The sequence below is a fragment of the Ceratotherium simum genome, chromosome 3, assembly GCF_057802395.1.
Source record: "Ceratotherium simum simum isolate JZ-2026a chromosome 3, ASM5780239v1, whole genome shotgun sequence".
Taxonomy (NCBI): Eukaryota; Metazoa; Chordata; class Mammalia; order Perissodactyla; family Rhinocerotidae; genus Ceratotherium; species Ceratotherium simum.
The window spans coordinates 49,403,645-49,424,390 of NC_141902.1; the positions used below are offsets into that span (position 1 = coordinate 49,403,645).

At 35.5% G+C, this 20,746-nt stretch overlaps 1 protein-coding gene across 1 annotated transcript in view; it reads left to right on the plus strand.

Annotated features, from left to right (window-relative positions):
- The window catches only part of UNC13C (unc-13 homolog C), a 584,623-nt gene that overhangs the window by 219,706 nt on the left and 344,171 nt on the right, over nucleotides 1–20,746 (plus strand). Inside the window, 2 exon segments of the mRNA XM_087427449.1 lie at nucleotides 11,972–12,050; nucleotides 14,209–14,280. Of these exon segments, the coding sequence (XP_087283575.1) occupies nucleotides 11,972–12,050; nucleotides 14,209–14,280 (151 nt within the window).

The window sequence follows — 20,746 nt, forward strand, 5'->3', positions numbered from 1 at the left end:
TTTCAAGTAACTAGACTTATACATTGCTAGCCAGATGATTCTTGCCCAAATCCAAAGAATCATATATGGCCATTGAAAACCAGCTCCAATATCAACACATATTGAAAGAAGATTGCTATTTATGCACACGATAAGGTGCCGCTCATAGCAGCCAAGAAGAATAAACAAAAATCTTCTCTCTTTCTGCTTCTCCCGTCAGCAAAGTCAAATCCCCCAAATCTACATAGTTTGGTTCCCTCACTCTCCCTTCCATTCTAATTAGATCTATGTTTGTTTGTTTTAAATGCTGGGTTTAAAAACTGTTTCTAGAATACTAGTTTGACAATTTGCTTCCAGAGTTGATTGCACATTAAGCTAAACATAGATGGATTTATCTTTGTTTAAATAACTGTAATTATCTTTGGGTTGGGTCTGTGTTTTTTAAAAGCTCTGTTTCAGTACCAGTAACTGTACCTGAAAATGCAAGGCATATCCCTTAGGAACAAACAATATTTATTCTCTGTTTAACCCCTGATTGCATTGTGTAGGTAAAATGCTCCTATGTTAAGTACAGTAAGAGCAACATTTTGAATTAGAGAAATAATGAATTGATTTGTTTTTCAATTTTCAGAGAAGCATAGCTGTTAGAATAATAATCTTTGTTCCAAATCCTGAGGCAGACAAGATAACTGGGACAATTTTTAAATTTCTAATTACTCAAGTTTCTAAGTGTAAATGTTTATTTGCCTTAGAAAGGAATACCTAAAAAATAACTGAAAAAAATTCTTCCAATCATTAATTTTACTATTTATTTATTTACTAAGTAATATGTGTACCAATACTAATATGCGTAAAATTCTATACTAAGTACTAGAAATGAAAAATAAATTGTATATAGTTTCTATTTTTGAGGAGTCCATAATCTGGGAGGAAGTCAGATGTGAGCAAATAATTATAGCACGATGCTTAAATGTGCATTATAAAAGGAATAAATCAAGTGCAATGGTAGCATGGGCAATTGGTCCTTGGCTTTTAAGTAAAGTTATTTAAGGTCATGCAGTTGAGTTTTGTTAACTTCATAAGCTTCTGATCACTTGCACAACCCTGGGCGGTCACTCCTCGAGTACATTCATGAGTTGCAGAGGAAGGATTTTGCAGCAGATGGATAGGTTAGGCAGCCACTTCTCAACTTGCCAAGCATAACAGATAGTTATGCTCGAAACCTTCAAAGTTTGAGAATGTACTCTAGTCCAGTGGTGCCAGAAGTCTGCCAGCCGTAGGACCGGAGACATACATCCAGAGAGTCAGAGCACAGATGGAGCTACTGGGGTAGATAAGTAACAGACTAGGAATCAGCGGTCAGAGAAATATTTTTTAAAAATATGATTGATAGTACAATATTATTATATTCTATCCCTGCATGTTTGGCTCAATTGAAATCCTTCCAACATCCACCCCCTGGTTGGCAATTTATTAAAACAGTACCTAGTATATATTTATTGTTTTTCTAAAATTAGATTTTAATTCTACTCTAAGAATTCTGTAATATCCCTTAAAATAATGAGATAACCATGAGATAACAAACAACCGGAGCTTGACTCAGTTGGCTTGTCTGTGAATGGGGTACTTCCTGAGATACACAAAGCATGAGTTTCCTTCGCTCCTCATTCTTTTTTCCTTGTGGTGAGCAGGGCCTTTATTGGTACTGCCTGTCAAAGCTAGACCACTGAGTTGGATGTGTCTTTATTCTGAGCTAGATTCTGGGTCATGTTTTGTGTTTCTGTTAGCATGGAGCAGGGAAGCTGTAAAAAAGGGATTCAAGAAACATTGTCTAAGAATAAGAGGGACTTGGGCTGTGCAAGTCTGGCAACTACCTAACGGCTTTAGTCTCTGCTGCCAGGTACTACTAATTTTCATTAGTGATAGGAGCGGGATTGTTAAAAATTTCAGGGGATTAAATATGCATCACAAATATAAAGAACAGTATAATTAAAAGGAATTCGAGGTTTTAGCTTTGAGAAATGTAGTTTCCTTGCTATCGGATGTTTGATTCTATTTAATGGCGTTTAACTAAAACACATTAAGAAGCTGGTTTTTCATTAACTTATGAATGATTATACTTTATAAACTATGTATAAATGGATGCTGAGGTTTTCCAGACAGAGATTACTAAGAAAATTAGCTTCAAGCCAAGGAACATTAATACACACAATTTCATTTTTACTACAGCTTTGAGCCACAGAAGCATGGATTAGGAGTTTAAGAACTAACACTCTAAACTGAGACCCTATGTAGCATGAATTTTAATTAAAGGGAAATTTTTTTTCAAACAATAATGAATGCTTAATTATGAGAAAGTTTAAAGGCTGTATTTTTTATTTGTTTTCTGTTCTGTAGCATGTGCTAATGTCTGAGGTTAATTTAGGTGCAGGTAATGTTATGGGAAGGATAAGAAAGGTTTTGGTATAGGGAACTGCGAGCCCTAGAAAAAGCTATACTGTCTACTTGATAAACAATCTGTTAAGGAAATGAGCCCTAAAAGATACATACTGTAACTGAGTTGTTAGAAGTTAATCCCTGATGCCTGACAGTGCCCTCTCAAGCCTAACATTGAGAAATCTTCAGGGGAGTGTTTAACAGCTGCATTTTAGCTTTTCACTTCTGCAACTCCTTGTACTAAAAGCTATGACCATTTGGTTGTTTTGCTATGAAAAATATTTTTTTTTTTTGAGGAAGATTGGCCCTAAGCTAATATCTGTTGCCAATCTTCTTCTTTATCTTTTTTCTCCCCAAAGCCCCAGTACACAGTTGTATATCCTAGTTGTAGGTCCTTCTAGTTCTTCTATGTGGAATGCTGCCTCAGCATGGCATGATGAGCGGTGAGTAGGTCCACGCCCAGGATCTGACCTGGTGAACCCTGGGCCACCAAAGTAGAATGTGTGAACTTAACTACTGCACCACCGGGCCGGCCCCTAAAAAATATTTTTAATCACTGGAAATATAACTTGCAACCCCTTTTACCACCAGGATGGTAAATCTTTCACATCCTTTTTATCTCTTTAAAAACATAAAAATGACATTAGCTTTTTAAAAATAATGTAGAGATGAATACTGAGGTAGTCAGCACTTCTGAAACCATGTTTCAAAGGAACGAGGGTTTGAAAGAAAAAGCCTCTTTAAAGTGTTAAAGAGCATTATGAAGCAGTAAGAGGTCAAATGCCTAGGAAAGGAGAAAGTAATTTAGTAGAATACAAAGGCTCTCCTTGACGAGGCCATTTACTCTTTAAAATATTATAGCAGTTTGAATTGGGAATTTTACCCAAGTTCATAAGGTGGAATGAAGGGGTTGAAAAACAAAGTGGTGAAACCACCTCCGTCAAGATCCTCATTAAGGAATCCATTAAGGAATCCAGGATTACTTCAATCTTTTAGACAATCGCTCTCTCCTTGATCTGTCCTCTAATCCGTCATGAGCAGCACTGTCAGACTGGTCTTCTTAAAACATCGCTTTCACCATGTGAGTCTCATGGCTACATAAATAGGGGAAGATGGATATAGCAGTTTTGTTCAAGATGAATTGAAGATGGGATAAACTGCAGATGGGGAAATTGATAATTAGAAAGGCAATAAAAAGAATTCCAGGCATAACACAATGAAATTCACAACAAAATTGTGGTGATCCAAATATAGAGAAAGTTGCAAATGAAAGACAGACAGACAGACTGTGACCATGAAGCAAAATGGACAAGGCTTGATACCTCTTGGATATCAGAAGCAAAGGAGAGGGAAAGGGCAGCAGTGGTGGTCTGGAACCGTGAGTATTTCTAGCCTGCTGCCGTGATCTGGGTATCTCAGACAAGCATTTAAATTCTTTGCAGCTCAGTTTTCACATGCCTAAAATACAAGACTGAATATTGGAATGTATCATTTCTTAAGTTGCTTGAGTTTTTCAACTTGGATTTAGGATTTTAAACTTCTGCGACTGGGCAAATGGTGATAGTATAAAAAACAGAGAAATCAAAAGGAGACATCCAAAAAACATTTGCAGTGAAAATAATTGGTTCTAAAATGGATGTCTTGGCTTGAATGTGCTGACAGGTTTGTGGAAATATTCAAGCACATTTAAAAACTACTTATTGATACCCACTGTGTTCTAGACACTCAGCAAAACAGGCATGCTCCTTGCCTACTTCAGTGGAGTCCCTTCATATACAAATTTACTGTATGAACTAGAGAAAGAACAAGAGACTAAAAGCAAAACAGAAAGAGAAAAGAAACTATTTAAAAATGATGGGCAATGCAACATGCTAGTTTACTGTTAATACATGCCTAGAATGAAAAGAGATGGAAAATATGAATACGCTGTACCCTATTTAAGTTTCATTTTCCTCTTGCCTCTCAGACGTGAACAGTTTTGTCCACTGCGCATAACTTTATATATTTTTCATACAAACATGGCCTCAAAACTCAAGCCAGTTATTTTATCTCATACTCAACCAAAGAACTAGTGATCATGCCAAGGCAAAAGGAAATATGGCTGCACTGGTTTTATCGAGAGACAGCACGTCACTCTCTAATGTAGATCCCTCCAAAGAGATCATCAAGGGTAGTGTAAAGGACTATATGCAATTTCCAATAAAGACAAAATCCTTCTTTATGGCCACAGTTAAGAGAATCCAGGAAGTAATGAAGCAGAAGATAGAGGAGTCTGGAATGATTAGTACTAGGGAGGAGATTTATGCTTTGAATTTTATTTCTGTTTTGAGACAGAGCTTAGAAAATTATTTGAGAGGATAAAGGCAGTGTTTTTCAAGATTAGAGCTAATAGAAAAAAATGAACTTAGTTGGAGCACCTGCGAGACTTTTATCCAACTTGAAGTTAAATAACTGGGACCAAGGTTTTAGATAAGGGTTAGGCAAGGAATAAACTGGGCCAAGACATATCGTCAGGGCTGAGGTGCTTACCAAAATGGGATCAACAGAGGAAAGAAGTCTAGACTCAAGTTGAGTCAGAAGAGGAAGTTAATAGGGCTCAGAATACAACATAAGGTACAATCACGACTTAGGCTTTCTGCCCTTCTCTTCCTTTAATTCTTTAGGTAGATAGCTACCTACAAGTTCATGTCTGCCAGAGACTCTGTTATTAATCTATTCTTCAGTTTGGAAGAATGCAAATAATCTTAGGGAAGCAGTGGGCCAGCATACATTCCATCAACTTCAATAATGTTCCTGTTTACACAATTCTATAATAAAATAATTGCTACCAATAATGTATTACCTTCTTATATTTATTATCTCAATCAGTGCTCCCAACAATGCTGCAAGGAAGCTAATTTTTCCATTTTCCATATGAGATAACTGAGATTTATGGAGGTTAAAAAATATTTGCTGGTCTAGTAACTAGGCTCTTCTTCCAGTAACTCAGCCCTTGCCTGCTAATCCACGTTAGCATGAAGTCCCTGACTTTCTTCCTGGTCCTCAGGCTTCTCTGTCTTACTCTTTCCAGGTATTATTTCACAGATAAGGATCTTATATTTTAAACCAAAACCATGGTTTATTTAATATCTAATCTCTCTGATGTCAAGGACTATTCACTTGAACCTACACTTTTTATTCTTCCCTGCTATATGCCAGAGTTGGAGTGGCTGGGAGTAAGGGGGGAGGAGAGGAGAGAATCATGGCTCCCCCTTCTCAAATGGACTTCTCAGCAGCTGCATGGGTTAAAAGGTAAATATTTGTTACTGACAGAAAGAAAATACCTTTGGTTGAGATGGGGAGGAGGTATTTTCATCCACCTTATGGATCAATGAGTGTTATGTTCAAGTTTCCTTTGACAGGTAGGTAGGTGTTAGCTCATGCTACTCTGTGAGGAGGCCAGTACCAGTGGAGGGAATAGCAGAGTAAAAATAGACATGTAGGGAATAGTGTGATGTCCCTGAGGCTCTACAAGGAGTTCAGGATAACTGGAACAAGGAAGTAGAGGGAGAAGACGAAAGAGATGAAACCAGAGGGCAACCATACCATATTGGAATGTAAAGGGGTTTGTTCTATATATAGTAAGCAATGAGGGATATTGAGTATGAAAATGACATCTTCAGATTTGCGTTCTGGAAAAATCACTCTGTTGGCAATGCAAAAAGTGGGCTGGCAAAAAATCTAAGGGATTATCTAAGACAGTAAGGCCTGGGATAGGGCACTATCAATGGAGGGTGACAGACGCCAAAAATACCATATTTACCAATTCTACAACATACATTTTTATACATTATAACAAATTGAGATGCATCCTAACAATACATTAAGAGATGGTGTGTTAAAAACATTGGTAAACAAGCAGCAGTTGTAAGAGTTTCATTGCCTGCCTGTTTTTCTACTTTGATGTTTTTGATAAGGTTGAGAGCCCACCAGCATCAAAATCTGCAGCATAGCTGTCTGCTTCTTGGAACAAAAGAGACAATAATGGAGCACTATTTTACATAATGCTAAATCACCAACGCTCCTGATGGCTTAAAGGACAAAATTTGGAAGAAGTCTCAGACATTGATAATTCTGAGTTGAAGAATAATTCTGAAAAGATGGACTCTGAATGAGAAGTTCAAAGAATAACAATTTTGTTTATATTTTCCTTTTCATGTATAGAAAAATACGATTGATATATGATAGAAATCTACACCATAGATGAAGTCAGTTTAAGAGGGCCCTTTCAATAAGTAAAAAATTTAAATTATAATTGCTAAGAAAGCCTGGTGTCAGAGATTAATCTTATTTTTTTCATAATGATATATAAACTAATGCTGTGTCTTATGACAGATGATGTCTTAGTTTTGATGAAATATGGAATCAAAAAATCTTCAGGAATTGATTAATTGGATGTGGGGAGTCAATCATCAGTTACACAGACACAGATACTCATTGTGTTGACAATAATGGAAATAAAAAGAGAAGGTGAAAAAAGAGAAAAGGAAAATATATTGAACAACATATCCTCATATGCAGCAGGTGAATAATTAAAGTATATAATGATCATCAGGAAAATTGTGTAAAAGTGTATTTAAAATATATAACGTTAATCAAAGAAAGCCAAACATATTAATGTTTACCATTAAGTAACTAAATAAATACAAAAAAAATTTCTTAAAAGTCTGAAAGAGAATATGGCTGTATTACAGGACAGGGATTTAGTATCATTCATTATTAATCTTTTATACTGCCTTAATGTTCTATAATGCTAAAAAAGATTAATTACATAGTCCTGCCTTGTCTTGGAAACATAGAAATAAACAGAAGCACTACAATTTGTTTTTTTGGGCCTGTAGTCTTTAATTTAACAACTCCTTTGGATATAAATGGAGTCTACCAGTTTTCTGATCTCTAATGGAAATTAGTCTATGAATATGAACAATTAACCGTCAACCATCCAGTTGTGGAAATAACGGGGCACCTTTGTTCCGTAATCAGAAAGTACTACCTTTAGAAAATCTACTTGATAGTTTTCATGCAATACTCTCTTGGTGCCTTCTCAGTGTTCTTTTTCAATCTGTATACATTTGGTATGTTATCAGATCAATTTTGGATTAAAATAATTAAAAGGTGCTTACTCAGTAAAATCAGCTTTTGTCTCCTGTGTCTAAATATCAGTTTCCTTAAAAATTACAGAATATATGTCCCTTTGATAATTTGCATTGTGTTTGTTCCGTAACAATATGATTAACTGAACCTGAGTCAGGGTATATACAATATACTTTTATATCTCAGATTTTATTAAACTCAGTAAAATCTTTTTGATATAATTATGCAAAGAACTAAGAAATAAACAAAACCGTGAAAATATTAAGACTACGTAATTGAACAAATGTTGAATTAGAACACATTTCACTTAATTTAGCCTATAAAATTATGTCCATTTTGTCAATTATACGTGATCATTGACTTTCCAGATATTCCCGTAGATTTCCTGATGTTTTTATCCCACTTATAATGTCTACATTCTAAAAGCCTCCTTTTTCCTAGAAAGACGCTTAAATAGCTGGAGAGGAACCTCTTGGGGAGGATTGGGAGTGTCTTTTACAGTGATACAGGGTTTCTGATCTGAAGTACTCTCTCGGAATACATTGAAAAAATTTCAAATGCTGGCAGCATCTCTAGATGAACTGGGACTGGCCTCTTATTTCTTCCTACCAAAAGATATTATTAGTTATTAAGAACATGAGGTTTGAGATAAGACAATCCTGCAATGGAAATTAAGCTCTGCCACATACTTCTAGGCCTGGGTAAGTTGCTTAACTTTAGTTTCACTGAAGGGATTAATTATAAGCCTCAGCTCATATTCTTGTTGTAAATGTGGAATGATCCAATCATGTAAGCAGTAAAGCATGGTAAACTGTATGGCTTGGGTTCAAATTCTGACGCTGCTAACTCTGACTTAGAGAATGACCTTGGGGATGATTCTGAACTATTCTGTGCCTCCATTTCCTCATTTATAAAATGAGAGAAATAATTGTACTTATACCTCATTTAATTACTTGAGAATAAAATGAGATAATAAGTGTAAAGTTTGCCTATAATTGTTAGCATTATATCTGGCTCCTGGTAAGCACCCATAAATATTGGCTATTGTTAGCTAGTTTCCTGGGTACAGTTAGGGACAGCTCAGTTCAATCATCTATACCAAAAAGGGCTGAAGTCAAAGAGCTTCTTCCCTAGAATCAGATCTCACCTTCAGAATTACTTGTCCACTATTGCCTGTGTCGATGACTCCCTCTGACCTCCTCATCGTTGAGCCTACCTAGTTCCTTCTGGATTTTAACTAATGTCCATGAACTTGACCTCTTGCCTGGAAAGTCAATGATTTATTTACCTACTGATATTTACAGTCTTCACCATTTTTTGTTATTTAATCTGTCTCACATCTCTCTTGGTTAAGAAGCGTCTCAATAAATATTACGAAAATATTTTATGTTTTGTAGCGCTTCACAGTATTTACCAAGTACTTCTCTATTCATGAGGTGAGACCATTAGGGCAGTTTTTTTTTTTTTTTTTTTTTTTTTAAGATTCAGGTTTACAATAAAAGCTTTATTACTGCTTGATGAATAAGCTCATGAAAGTATATGTTTATACAAACTTCTAATAGTAATTATTAAAATGTAAAATTATAAGGAAACACAACCTGATAAAGAACATTTTTGAGGCTATCTGTGAAGGTTAAGAGAACATTTTTATTGCATTACAATTTTATAAATTACCATATATAGGTTAAATTAAATTAAATGACAAACTCAGAGGAGACAGAGATGAATTTTGGATCCACGTCTTCTAACGTGGGCTCATTATTCTGTAATGCTCAGGTTTGGCCTGGGTCTTTGGATATCTCTATTCTGATGGGACAAGCATAGGGCCCAAGAAAATCTATCTGTGTAACTGATTCCTGAATTTGTGTGTGTATAGAGTTGCTCAAGATTCTAGCTGTGCCTGGGAATTTGAATTAAGCTTCATGAGAAGAAAAACATAAAGAAAAAAAATCATTATTGATATGAAGAAAACACATAACTCATTTATATAACACTTTGCAGTTTATAAATCATTTTCTCAACCATTATCACAATGGAATGTGTTTCTTTACATAGTTATTAAAGTCACTTTATGTAGGAGTCAAAACATTTCAAAACATTGGAAGGCGGCTAGTTAGTATGATTGCCATGTAATGTGGTGAAAAGACATTTATTAATGTACACTTCATGCCATTATTAGTTCTGTTCACAGACGGGAGAAAGTAGAAACTACTTGGAATCAGAGCCTTAGATTGGAGCAAATGAAACTGGAAAAATCGTTTTAGGAACCCACTCACATAATCCTTTTCTCATATATTTGATGTTTGGGATGTGAGCGGTCAAGCATGAACTGGCAGGGAGAGGGAAGAATACGGAAAGAGGGTAGGAGGGAAGCAAAAAGTTACACTGATAGAGTATTTGGTTCACTTTCTGAAGATGGTTATTGAGAAGAAGAAAAAACAGGTTCATTGCCCTTTTCCCCTTCTTGACTCTGCAGTTTCTTGCAATTCATAAGAGCATGCCGCCAATGATTCTTTTTTGTGACCCCAATTCTTGATCTTCGACTGTCACTGTAGCTATCACAGCCCTTGCCCCAAAGAGTGTCAGCATTATGCTGGGCAATGATAGAAACTGTATTAACTCTTTTCTCATAGGATCAATATGGACAGAATCTTAAATGTCGTCTCCCCCTATCACACACACTGTCTTCCCTCCTATCTTTTCTCCTTCCCCTTTCTTCTTTCTTGATCTCTGCCCCACCTTTACTCTTTTCCTGTATTGTATGATCTAAACTAAGGGTAACTTTAAGTTGGAGTGCCTGACCTTAAGTATAATTTGTTCATCATTGAGTTTAACACATCCTTCTTACTCATGTGCAATGGTTTTAATAATTCACATGTATTACTGCATTAATCCTCATTTTCAAACACATAAGTTATGGAACTATTACTTTTTATTTATTAACATTTTATCTTTATTAATGTTTTGCTTTTGTTACTATTTTATTTGAGTTGTGTGATGCATTTAGTGAATTGTCCAAGATCACCAAGCTAGTAATTGATAACAACTAGAAGTACTAGAGTTAAGACCATGGCTATTAAGAAACATCCAATAAGACAAAGGCTTCCCTTTACTAAGCTAAGCAAGAACAAAGAGGCCATCTCTGTGTCAGTGGAAAACTGGACTATAAAATACTGATAACCCATTTTTGGCTGTTGTAGCCCGTTCTAATGGCAGAGCTACCTAGCTAACACCCAGAGATAGGAATTGTGTTGTTTCTGGTGAAAAAGCTAACTCTGAGCTAGAGGTTAGCAAGAGTTTTGTAGTTCAAGTGAGCATAAGCAGAAGTTATTATCAGTGATTTTAGCACATTTTGGGTTGCATAAAAAGACTAGCTTTGATGCAATAAAAAATCAAATTCAACGTGTTAAACTCATTTTTAAGAAATGTAATTAGTAATATATTTTAAAATTATTTTAAACAGCAAGAATGGAGCATGCTTATTATAAAAACATTGAACATTATCAAATTTATAACATAGTGAGAGTCTTCTCTTTTTCTCTCATCCAATTTCACTCCACAGAGGTAACTATGGTTATTAATTTGGTGAATATCTTTCTAGATATTTTTTGTGCATAAATAAGCATACACACATATATGAGACCATATTAAACTTGCTAATATTCAAACTTGCTTTTTCATTTAACATATTATGAGTATTTTTTCATATATACAAATACATATTTACCTCATTCACTTTAATTATTACATTCTTCCCATTGTATAATACACTGTAATTCATTTAATCAATATACTATTGCTGAATATTTAGTAGACCTAGCTCTTGTTGCTATCACAAAAAATATTCCAATGAACATCCTTGTACAACAAATTATTTTCTTGTGCATTTATCTGTGGATCAATTCTGATAAGTGGAAATTCTAGTATTAGGGTAATCACTAATATTTTAAATGTGTCTATTGATCTTTGGATGACACTTTGAAGTTTAATCTGTGAAGACACAATGCACTCAAAAATGATATTTTTATAATAAAAGTAATTCTTTACCATTGCAGACCAGACGTTCACCAAAAATGTTTTGCTTCTGTTGCTTCCTGGAGGTACAAAGTCCCATATACCCAAGAATTTTGATTATTCTCTCTGTGATACTGACAGTAAAACAGTGTGTCAAACCAGGCCATGTATATTTTAAAGTTTCAATATGTGCAACTATCCAAGAAGGCAAGTGACCACTAACTGGTAGCTGGAGTCTCTCCTTCTCACTGGACAAGGTCCCAGAGTCTGCGATCTTTGCTTCTTTGTGAACCAGTTGAAAACCATAGTATCCATTAATCTTTTTCACAGCCTTTTTACTATGAACAGTGGAATTTTTCTCATAAGAAGTCAATTCCCATTGAAATTGTTCCTTCTTTTCCTCTTTCAGGGCTGGGCGGGGACTTTATGGGATCGACAGTATGCCAGATCTCCGCAGGAAGAAGACTTTGCCTATTGTACGAGATGTGGTAAGTCACTCCTGTTTAATTCTCTTTGATTGCATATATTGTCTTTTTCTTTATTAGATGTCAAATCGTCCTCTAATTAAATGCCTAGCCTGTAAATATTTCATAGAATAATACATACAAGAAGCTAGATTCTAACAAGTATTATATTTATTATTTCTTTAGAATCTATTAGATGGGGGAAATAACTCTAACCTTTTGACAACTTTTGATATTAGTTGAAATTACAAACTGAATTAAAATGACCCTAAATTGAGTGAAAAGAAGTCACACAGCGTGACAAGTGGGCTGCTGCAACTGGGCTTTGATGTATTCAGTGTTATGAATGGCCACGAGTTTAATTTGCAGTTAAAGGCTTGATTTGAACTTCTTTGCCTTAACCCAGCAGACTTTAATACTTTATAACACAAGCAGATAATATTAATCAATTCTTTATTCTATTATATTAAGATCAAGTCTATCCAAATTAATAAGCTATTCCACTATTTAAAGAAAACCATGGCTGCCAAGTCATTAAAACCTTTATGAGCCATGGACATAACTCTTAATAACCCATACTCTCCTATAATGAAATATGCTAGGGACCACTTAGAGATGCGAAGAATTGAAAATGATCTGTATTAGATTATAAAAACAAATAGCATTAAAAAAGTGTTTTCTATCATCCACAATGTCTTCACATTTTTCTGGAAGCATATTCTGAATAGTTTATGACATGAAAACATATTTTTCCCCAGAGAAAACAAAATTTCCCTTTTAGAAGCAATGTGCACAATTTCTTTATATCAGTAATTTTTAATTTTGCTGTGAAAACCTTGATCTGAAGGCCATCCCTTTAGTTTTAAATTAGGAAAGATAGAATCTTGACTGGAAAGATCTTATACTGGAAAACATGACATGTCTTTATGATTAGCTCAAATTCCTGCCATTATAATGTGGACATTATTTTAAAGTGTTAGGCTTATTTGATATCATTATACTCTTTGCTCACCTTTCTTATGTCTAATCATTTACGCTTTGTTTCCTCTGACATTTGGAATCTTCAGGCCATGGTAAGTGATTTTCAATTTATTTAATTAATATTTGCTAATCTCAAATGTACACTGCTCTTATTCATGGGATTAAAAAGGGGAAGATGGGGAAATAAAAAGGCAGAAACAGACAAGAATAAGAAGTTTGGGTTCTCCAAGAATTTAACATCTGGTTCAGTTCTGAAAGACAGACCAACTTATGTAAACAACAGGTGCAAACACAGACTAAAACATAACTTTATGGACACTAGTTGTCAGAGATGGAAGATCATCTTGGGTAAGCCTTTGGAGGTAAGCCCTCTATAGGTTTACAGGGTAAGGGTGGAGATGAGTGGAGAGTGGCTTCCCCACTTAGGACTATGCTGAACTTTATTTAGGTACATGGCTTTGTAGCTCCAAGGAGATATATTTAGCATTATTCCACTATGACTTCCCTTTCTCCTAATGGGAGAGCAGGTTTAATTTTCCCATGTAGAACTTCTGATTCCAAAGTTCTCTACAGCACTGTCAAGCTTATTATATTGTATATGTTTCAGGTAGGAACGGTATAATGGTTCTATTTTATAGGGGAAACTAAAGGGACTTGACTCTTATTTAAAATCACCTAAGTTACCAACACTGAATGAAGAAAACAAATCTGGATATAATGATTCTCGATTGATAAAATGGACACTTGGAAGAAAATGTCCTGGAAGAATGTTCCAGAGAACTAAGAGCAACTCAGGAACCATCTAGCACCAATTGTGATTCCAAGCCATCACACAGATTAGGTGGCTCTGTATCAATGGTCACGTTTTAGGAAAGAAAGTGATCACGACCACCTTGGGGAAAAACAATGTTCTAGAACTCTCTTGCTAGCCTGGAAACCTTGGGCTAGTCATCTGCCTTGTCTGGCCTCAGTTTTCTCATCTGTAAAATGTAGAGGTTGAATCTGATGATCTAAGGGGCCTTTTTCAGCTTTAATGTTCTATGATTCCACATTCTGGTTGAGCTGGCTGACTACTGAAAATGGCAGGTCCCTATTGACTAAAACATGAACATTGATATTCTTACATTTTCACATTCTGCTGAACAATATGTACATAGCAGCCACCTCATGTACTGATAACTCATAATTCTGTTTGTTTTAGACTCTGGCTGCCCGGAAATCTGGACTCTCCCTGGCTATGGTGATTAGGACATCACTAAATAATGAGGAACTGGTAGGTGCAAAGTCAATTATTAACTATGTATTGATCATAGTCCAGGGGAAAAGCATTTTTCTTGGGCCATTCATTTGTAATGTTCATTCCAATGTTCTAGGAATAACTGGGAGAATGCAGAGAGTCTGGCTTTAGACAAATGTCCTCAGGGCCTCAGCTTCACTATCACACAAATGATCGTCTGCTGCTCAACTATTCATGCACCTTCTCGTCTTTACAAATGCTATTCCATCCTAACACAGTTGACCTCTTATTCTCCCCCTCAAAAAGTCCTGCTAAATTTTTACATAGTTAAGTTTTGCCTCTTTTATGAGGTTTTCCCAAACACCCTCCTCCTCCTCTTTTGGCTGAATTAGTAGTTTCCTCCTCCGGGCTTTTCTAGCATTTAGTCATGACCTCCATAGTGTAGTATGGGTGAAGAGTACAGGCTGCCTGGCGTGAGGCCCATCTGTACTACTAAATTAGCACTGTTATACCTGGCAAGTTATGTAGCTTCTCGAGCCTGAGTCCTCTCATCTCTATAGTGAGGTAATAATAAGATATAGGATTAAGGGAGTGAATACATGTTTAACACTCAGCATAGCCTAGGGTAAACAATAAATATGAGCTGCTGTTTTTATTATTTTTATATTACCATTAATTTGATTATTTTGCATAAGCCTTTTTTTTTTTAGACTCTGTTGTCCTTGAGGGTAGCACTATACTTCGTTGTTCTTGTTAAATATTTCATCCCTCTTGCTTAGTACATGGTCTGGCCTGAGGTAGATGGTTTATAAATTCTTGTTGAATGAAAGAACCAACATGATTAGAAGATCCAAGTAGGCTGCAAATATCTAGGTCAGTATTCTTAAATTTGGCTCATTAGAATCACCTGGGGAAGCTTTAGAACATATCGAGGCCTGGGTCTCACTCCCTGTGATTCTGATTTAATTGGCTTCAGGTGTAGCCTTGGTATAAGGGGTTTAAAAAAACTGCTGGGCGATTCTAATGTGCCGTGGATGTTATGCCATGGTAACTGCAGTCTGCACAGCCACTCTCCTGGGGCTTTTACTGGAGACAATTTGTCTGTGCCCTCCCTTACGGGAACTAATATACTCTACCTTTCTCAATTTTAGTGACATTGTCATTCTTACATAAAGAAATTTTGCCAATAATATTACCTTACTTGTTATAAATTTCTATACATTTGACATTGGACATCATTATTTGTGTTTATATTTCTCCTTGTTTTCTTCCTGTCATTGTGGTCTTCCACCCAAAAGCCAACCTTTCCTAGGTCTCTATCAGCAAACGTTCCCCATCCCAACAGAGGTCACAAAAACAATACGTGTCCATTTGAATATCTTGGTCTACAGCAAGTTAAAACATTTTCTATTGTGCCACAGGACTAAAAAAATGTGGCTGGTTTCCCAATGTCATATTTTTATCTATTAGATTTATGATGCCATGTAATATCTTGGGTATAGTTTAGATATAGGAGAAAGTAAATATCCTCTGATATATGAGAAAGCCCCATATTGCTTGCTGAATCGAAGTATCTAGTCTTTTGCTTTTGAGGAAATAATCAAGCCAAGTGTTTTTATTGATAAACTCCTACACTATTCCTTTCTTATATTTTAAAATATCCTATTTGGTTTGAACCACAAATATTCATTCTTATGAAAAATTAACAGGAAAGCAATAAAAATTACAAGAATGCTACTACATTTTCTGAGGCCCTGAACAGGGAGCATACCCTAACTTTATGGTTAAATTAGCTCCTGATCTTCTTTCCATCAACTTAAAAAATATCATTTTACTTTAGTTTCAGAAGGCCTATGTAAAAGACTTTTTTGTGTGGTTGTTGGATGGATGAATAGAGTCCATCAGCTCCTTCTAAAATTCATAAAGCTCATTTCCCTTGGGCCCATGTCTCAAAAAATAAATGAAATATGACTTCTGTACAACAGGCACATTAAATATCACTTTTGACAAGCTGTCACATTAAGTTGTTACATGGGCAACTAACATAAATGTTGAAGCGAATAATTTCTACTTCCTGGTGCTGAAAGTCTTCCTAGGCACCCTCAATGTGAAAGCATGAAATATTTGCCTTTATATGAAGAAAAATGGCTTGACCATGTGGAAAATGTTGAGTGGTAGCACTTCTATTTTAATTAAAGAGACTTATGATGGTAAAAACTCAGTTATCTCTTCCAAAGAAGGAAAGGGCTCTAAATTATGAAGCAAGGTGCCAGCAGACAGCAGCACAGCCTCCACTAACACCCTGTTGGCAGTGGGTGAAGCACTGCCAGGTGCCCCATCCATCACCAATTCCAGCTCACTCACAAGGAGCTACTAGGGGTGATGGGGAATCTCAGTCTAATAAGTCCTTAAGGACTTCAGTTTCTGAACACTTCCATCTGGTTTAATAACACAAGAAGGAATAGCAATCTAGTCTCTATGTGCTACAGCAATGGTCTGCCTGGGACTATACGGCCCAGCTCTGTATTTGCTTTCACAGAGTGATAGTTTCCTAGGTATGGACCCAACAGTGGGTCAATCAAAGTAGACCCATTCAAGAATTCTACAAATGTTAATTGACTATCTACTATGTGTCAGTCATTGTTTCAGATTCTGCAAATAAGGCAGTGAACAACTCAGCTAAAAATCCCTGCCATCATGAGGCTTATAATACAGTGGGTAGGGATCTGAGATATTATGTTTTGTACCCACTGTTGCTACAGGTCATGATGGAAAGTTCTACAGGCAGGCGTGTTTACATTAAGACAAGCTTAGGTGAGGGTTAGGGGAAACTCAAGTAGAGTGAGAAATCCAAATCACTAAACTGAGAAGGGCTTCCAGAACCCTGTTCTTTCTATCTGGGTTGATGACTCTGTTTAGGGGGCTGGTCTAATGGCATGCATCCCAAAAGTGTCAATTCTCAGTGAGGGTTGGTTTGTCTAGGAGAGTGAGGGTCTTTCTTCCAGTAATAGGATTCAGGCCCAATAAAAGCAAATGACAAGAACTAGATTTGGAAGTAATCAGGAGACCTATTCCTAGCATGACACTAGAAAGATAACATGGAAGGAGGAAGCAGATCAGAACACCTGTCTGATGCCTGGGGTTCAATGCGGAAGCTGCAGGCCCACGGAACACCCAGGTACTCTGGAGCTCCTGCTCAGGAGCAGGAACCCTTTCAAACCACATGAATGAGTGTCGAAGTGATACGGGCATAAATTTGAACCTCAGCTCTACCTCTTACTACCTTTAAGAACTTGTTTCTTATCAATACCCTTTGCCTCCCTGAGACTTGTTCACCTCATCTGTAAAGTGAAAGTAATAATACTTATCTCACAGTTTGTGAGAATTGAAAGAAATGTCTTGCCAGACAAAAGAGTCTTACTAGACTGTCAGGTGGCAGTCAGCACTTGCAATCAGGATCCAGAGTACATGCTGAGTCCAATGCCTCTTGCAGGTGAAGGTCATATTCCAGGGAGTACTAACATGGGAATGAGCAGTAATGATGCCAAATTTAAAGATTCTCTCCTGTTTAAAAGTATTGCTGTTGGTCCTGCTTCTTTCCTTCTTAAAGAGCGCAGTCTTTGGAGAGATAGATGTTGGTCCAGCTCCACCATTTACTAGCTGTGGGACCCTGAGCAAGTAACTGAAATTCTGCTGGCCTTGATTCTCTCACACATTTGGTAATTACATAAGATTTTTGCATCTATGTTCCTAAGTAAAATGGTTTACAGTTTACTGTGTCCTTGAACAATTTTGGCATCAATAATAAACTAGCTTCACAAAACAAGTTGAGAAGCTTTCCTTTTTGTCACTTCTCTGGGATGGTTTGCATAAAGTAAGTGTTGCTATAACGTAAAAGACTGGCAAAGCTGCCTCTGAAACCATCTTGTAATTTTTTTTGAGGGTGGTTGTTTGACTACTGAATCAATTTATTTAATATAATAATTCTATTCAGGTTCCTTAAACATTTGTTCTTGAGTCAATTTTGATAATTTATATTTTTTCCAGAGATTTGTTCTTTTTTTCTAAATTTTCAAATTTAATACCATTAAATTATTCATACAATTATATTATGATTTATAAAAGCTTGTGCTGTTTTCATCTTATTATCATTTACTTGCATGTTTTTTCTCATTTGTTAAATCAGTATTGCAAGAGGTTTCTCTGGCATTTGTTTTGTTGACTCTATAGTGTTTCTTTGTTTTCTATTTCATTTATTTCTGTTCTTGTCTTGTTCAGATACATCCTCTTCTCTCTTTGTGCATTTCCTGAAGCTACTTTTCTAACTTATTGAGTTGAACATATAGTTGATTACTTTTGATTGTTGTTATTAACTATTGCATCGATACAAAAATATTTACAACATGAGTGAAGGCAATAAATAACAATAATACAAACAGCTATGTATCCATGACTTAATCTTAGAAAGAAAATATTTCCATTCCTTGTGTATTCTTTCCTTGTTTTCTTTCCCCTTTCAAACTTCAAAGATTTTATGTCTATTTCCTTGCTTTTATTTGTTTTTACCATACTTGTATACTATAACTTAATTTCCCTTTTGTCTTTTCTAACATATACATTTAAAGCTATTCATTTTCCTCTCTGTACACTTTAGCTGTATCATACACATTTTGATATATAATGCTTTCATTGTTTTTGAGATATAATCATTTCATAAATGATCCAATGATTAATATATTGACTCATCAATTATTTAGAAAATATTTTATTTAATCTTCCAAAGATAAGTCTTACGGGCTTTATTTTTGTTACTGCATTGTGTTCAGGGCCTGGACTGTATATTCAGTCTAGCATTCAATTGAGCATTGTTTTATGGCTTAGTACATAATCAATTTTGCAGATATCCCATATGAGCTTTTTCTTTTGGGTACTCAAGTTTCAGGACTTCTATATTCCTGACAAATTGTTTCTTTCAACTTTTGCTAATAATATTATTGATCTCTTAAATGCTTTTTCCTTAACATATATTCTATGCGATATTAATACAGCTATACTAGATTCATTAGGTCAATATTTCCTTGATAGAGCTTTTCTAGGCCTTTCTTTAAATTTTGATGTGTTTTATATGTATCTCATAAAAAACACATAGCTTAATTTTAAAATTCACTTTGATAATTTGTCTTTTTATAGGTGAATTCAATCCACTTCCATTTATAATATATTTGTGCTTTGTTCTTTTACTTCTAAAAATTTGCTGTGCCTCTTTTTTTTTTTTGCTTTATTTCCTTTCCAAGCTTCTTTTGTGTAGACTGAATTTTCTTTATTTTCCCTCTTCTCCATCAAATAGACTAAAATTATCTATACTGTTTCTTTTAATGTAGTGGATATATTTCTTAAATGTTTGATAAAAATATTTTACTTTTCAAATTTTAAAGTTACTCAATAATTCTGTCATGCAAAAAACATAAAGGTCTGAAAATGTTTAAGTTCTCATTACTGTCTTCAATGCCCACATTAGGTAGAAGGAAAGTCGAAATCTCATGTCTCAAAGTGGTCTGAAAACCCCAAGTGTCCTGCCCAAGGAGTTTAACCGGACTCCAAACATACCCCTTGGGTTTCCATGGAATCAGCTTGTGTAATTCTGGCATTAAGTTTCTTTTTTTTTTATTTCAAGAACCTGGGGAATCTATTTCTTTTGAGTTCTTCTACATATTAAAATATTTTTTCCAACACTTCTCTAGTAGGCTATATCAACTTAGCCTGCCGTGTCACCAGATCAGTTTTCCAATATGTAAAATGATATACTAATATTTCCAGAGGGCTGTTGGGGGAATCAAATGAGATCACAAACAGAAAGCACTTCAGTCATTTTTGACACATAAGTATATAGTAATTATTAGTTATTAATTTTATTAACTACTTTTATCACATAACTGTCCATGGCACTGTGATTGGCTTTGCTTGGTTACACAGGGGGACAGTAGAATGGGGTCCCTTTAAGAGGGATGGTCCCCCCTTTTCCCTCTCTCCCTTTTACAATATCCTAACCCTTCTTCCTACTCTTTCGTGGCTTCTGTCAGAAGATTTATAAGAACTCGGGCTCTATACCAAGCGGTAAAAGTTAGACCTTCCCCATTAAAATAACTAGTTTCTCCCAGTGAAGGAATTCATATAATGTTTGGCCTTTTATATATAATAAATTACTCATCTCTCACCACTTCCATTATTTATAAATACATTTTCACTGAAATTTTGAATTGGAGAAAAAGTAATACTTACAATATATGACAAATCTATCTGAATTTGTCTTTAGATCATGTTCCTTGTGATAACAGAGGGCATATCCTATATCATACTCTCCTTGAATTATTGAATCATTCACTTTATCATTGCTCTGCCCTCTTTATTTGGACTCACCCCATAAGTTACTTGGGTCAATGATAATTAGTATCTGTTATAAAACAGTACAAGTAAAAATAAGTTACTTATAGTCTTCCACCAA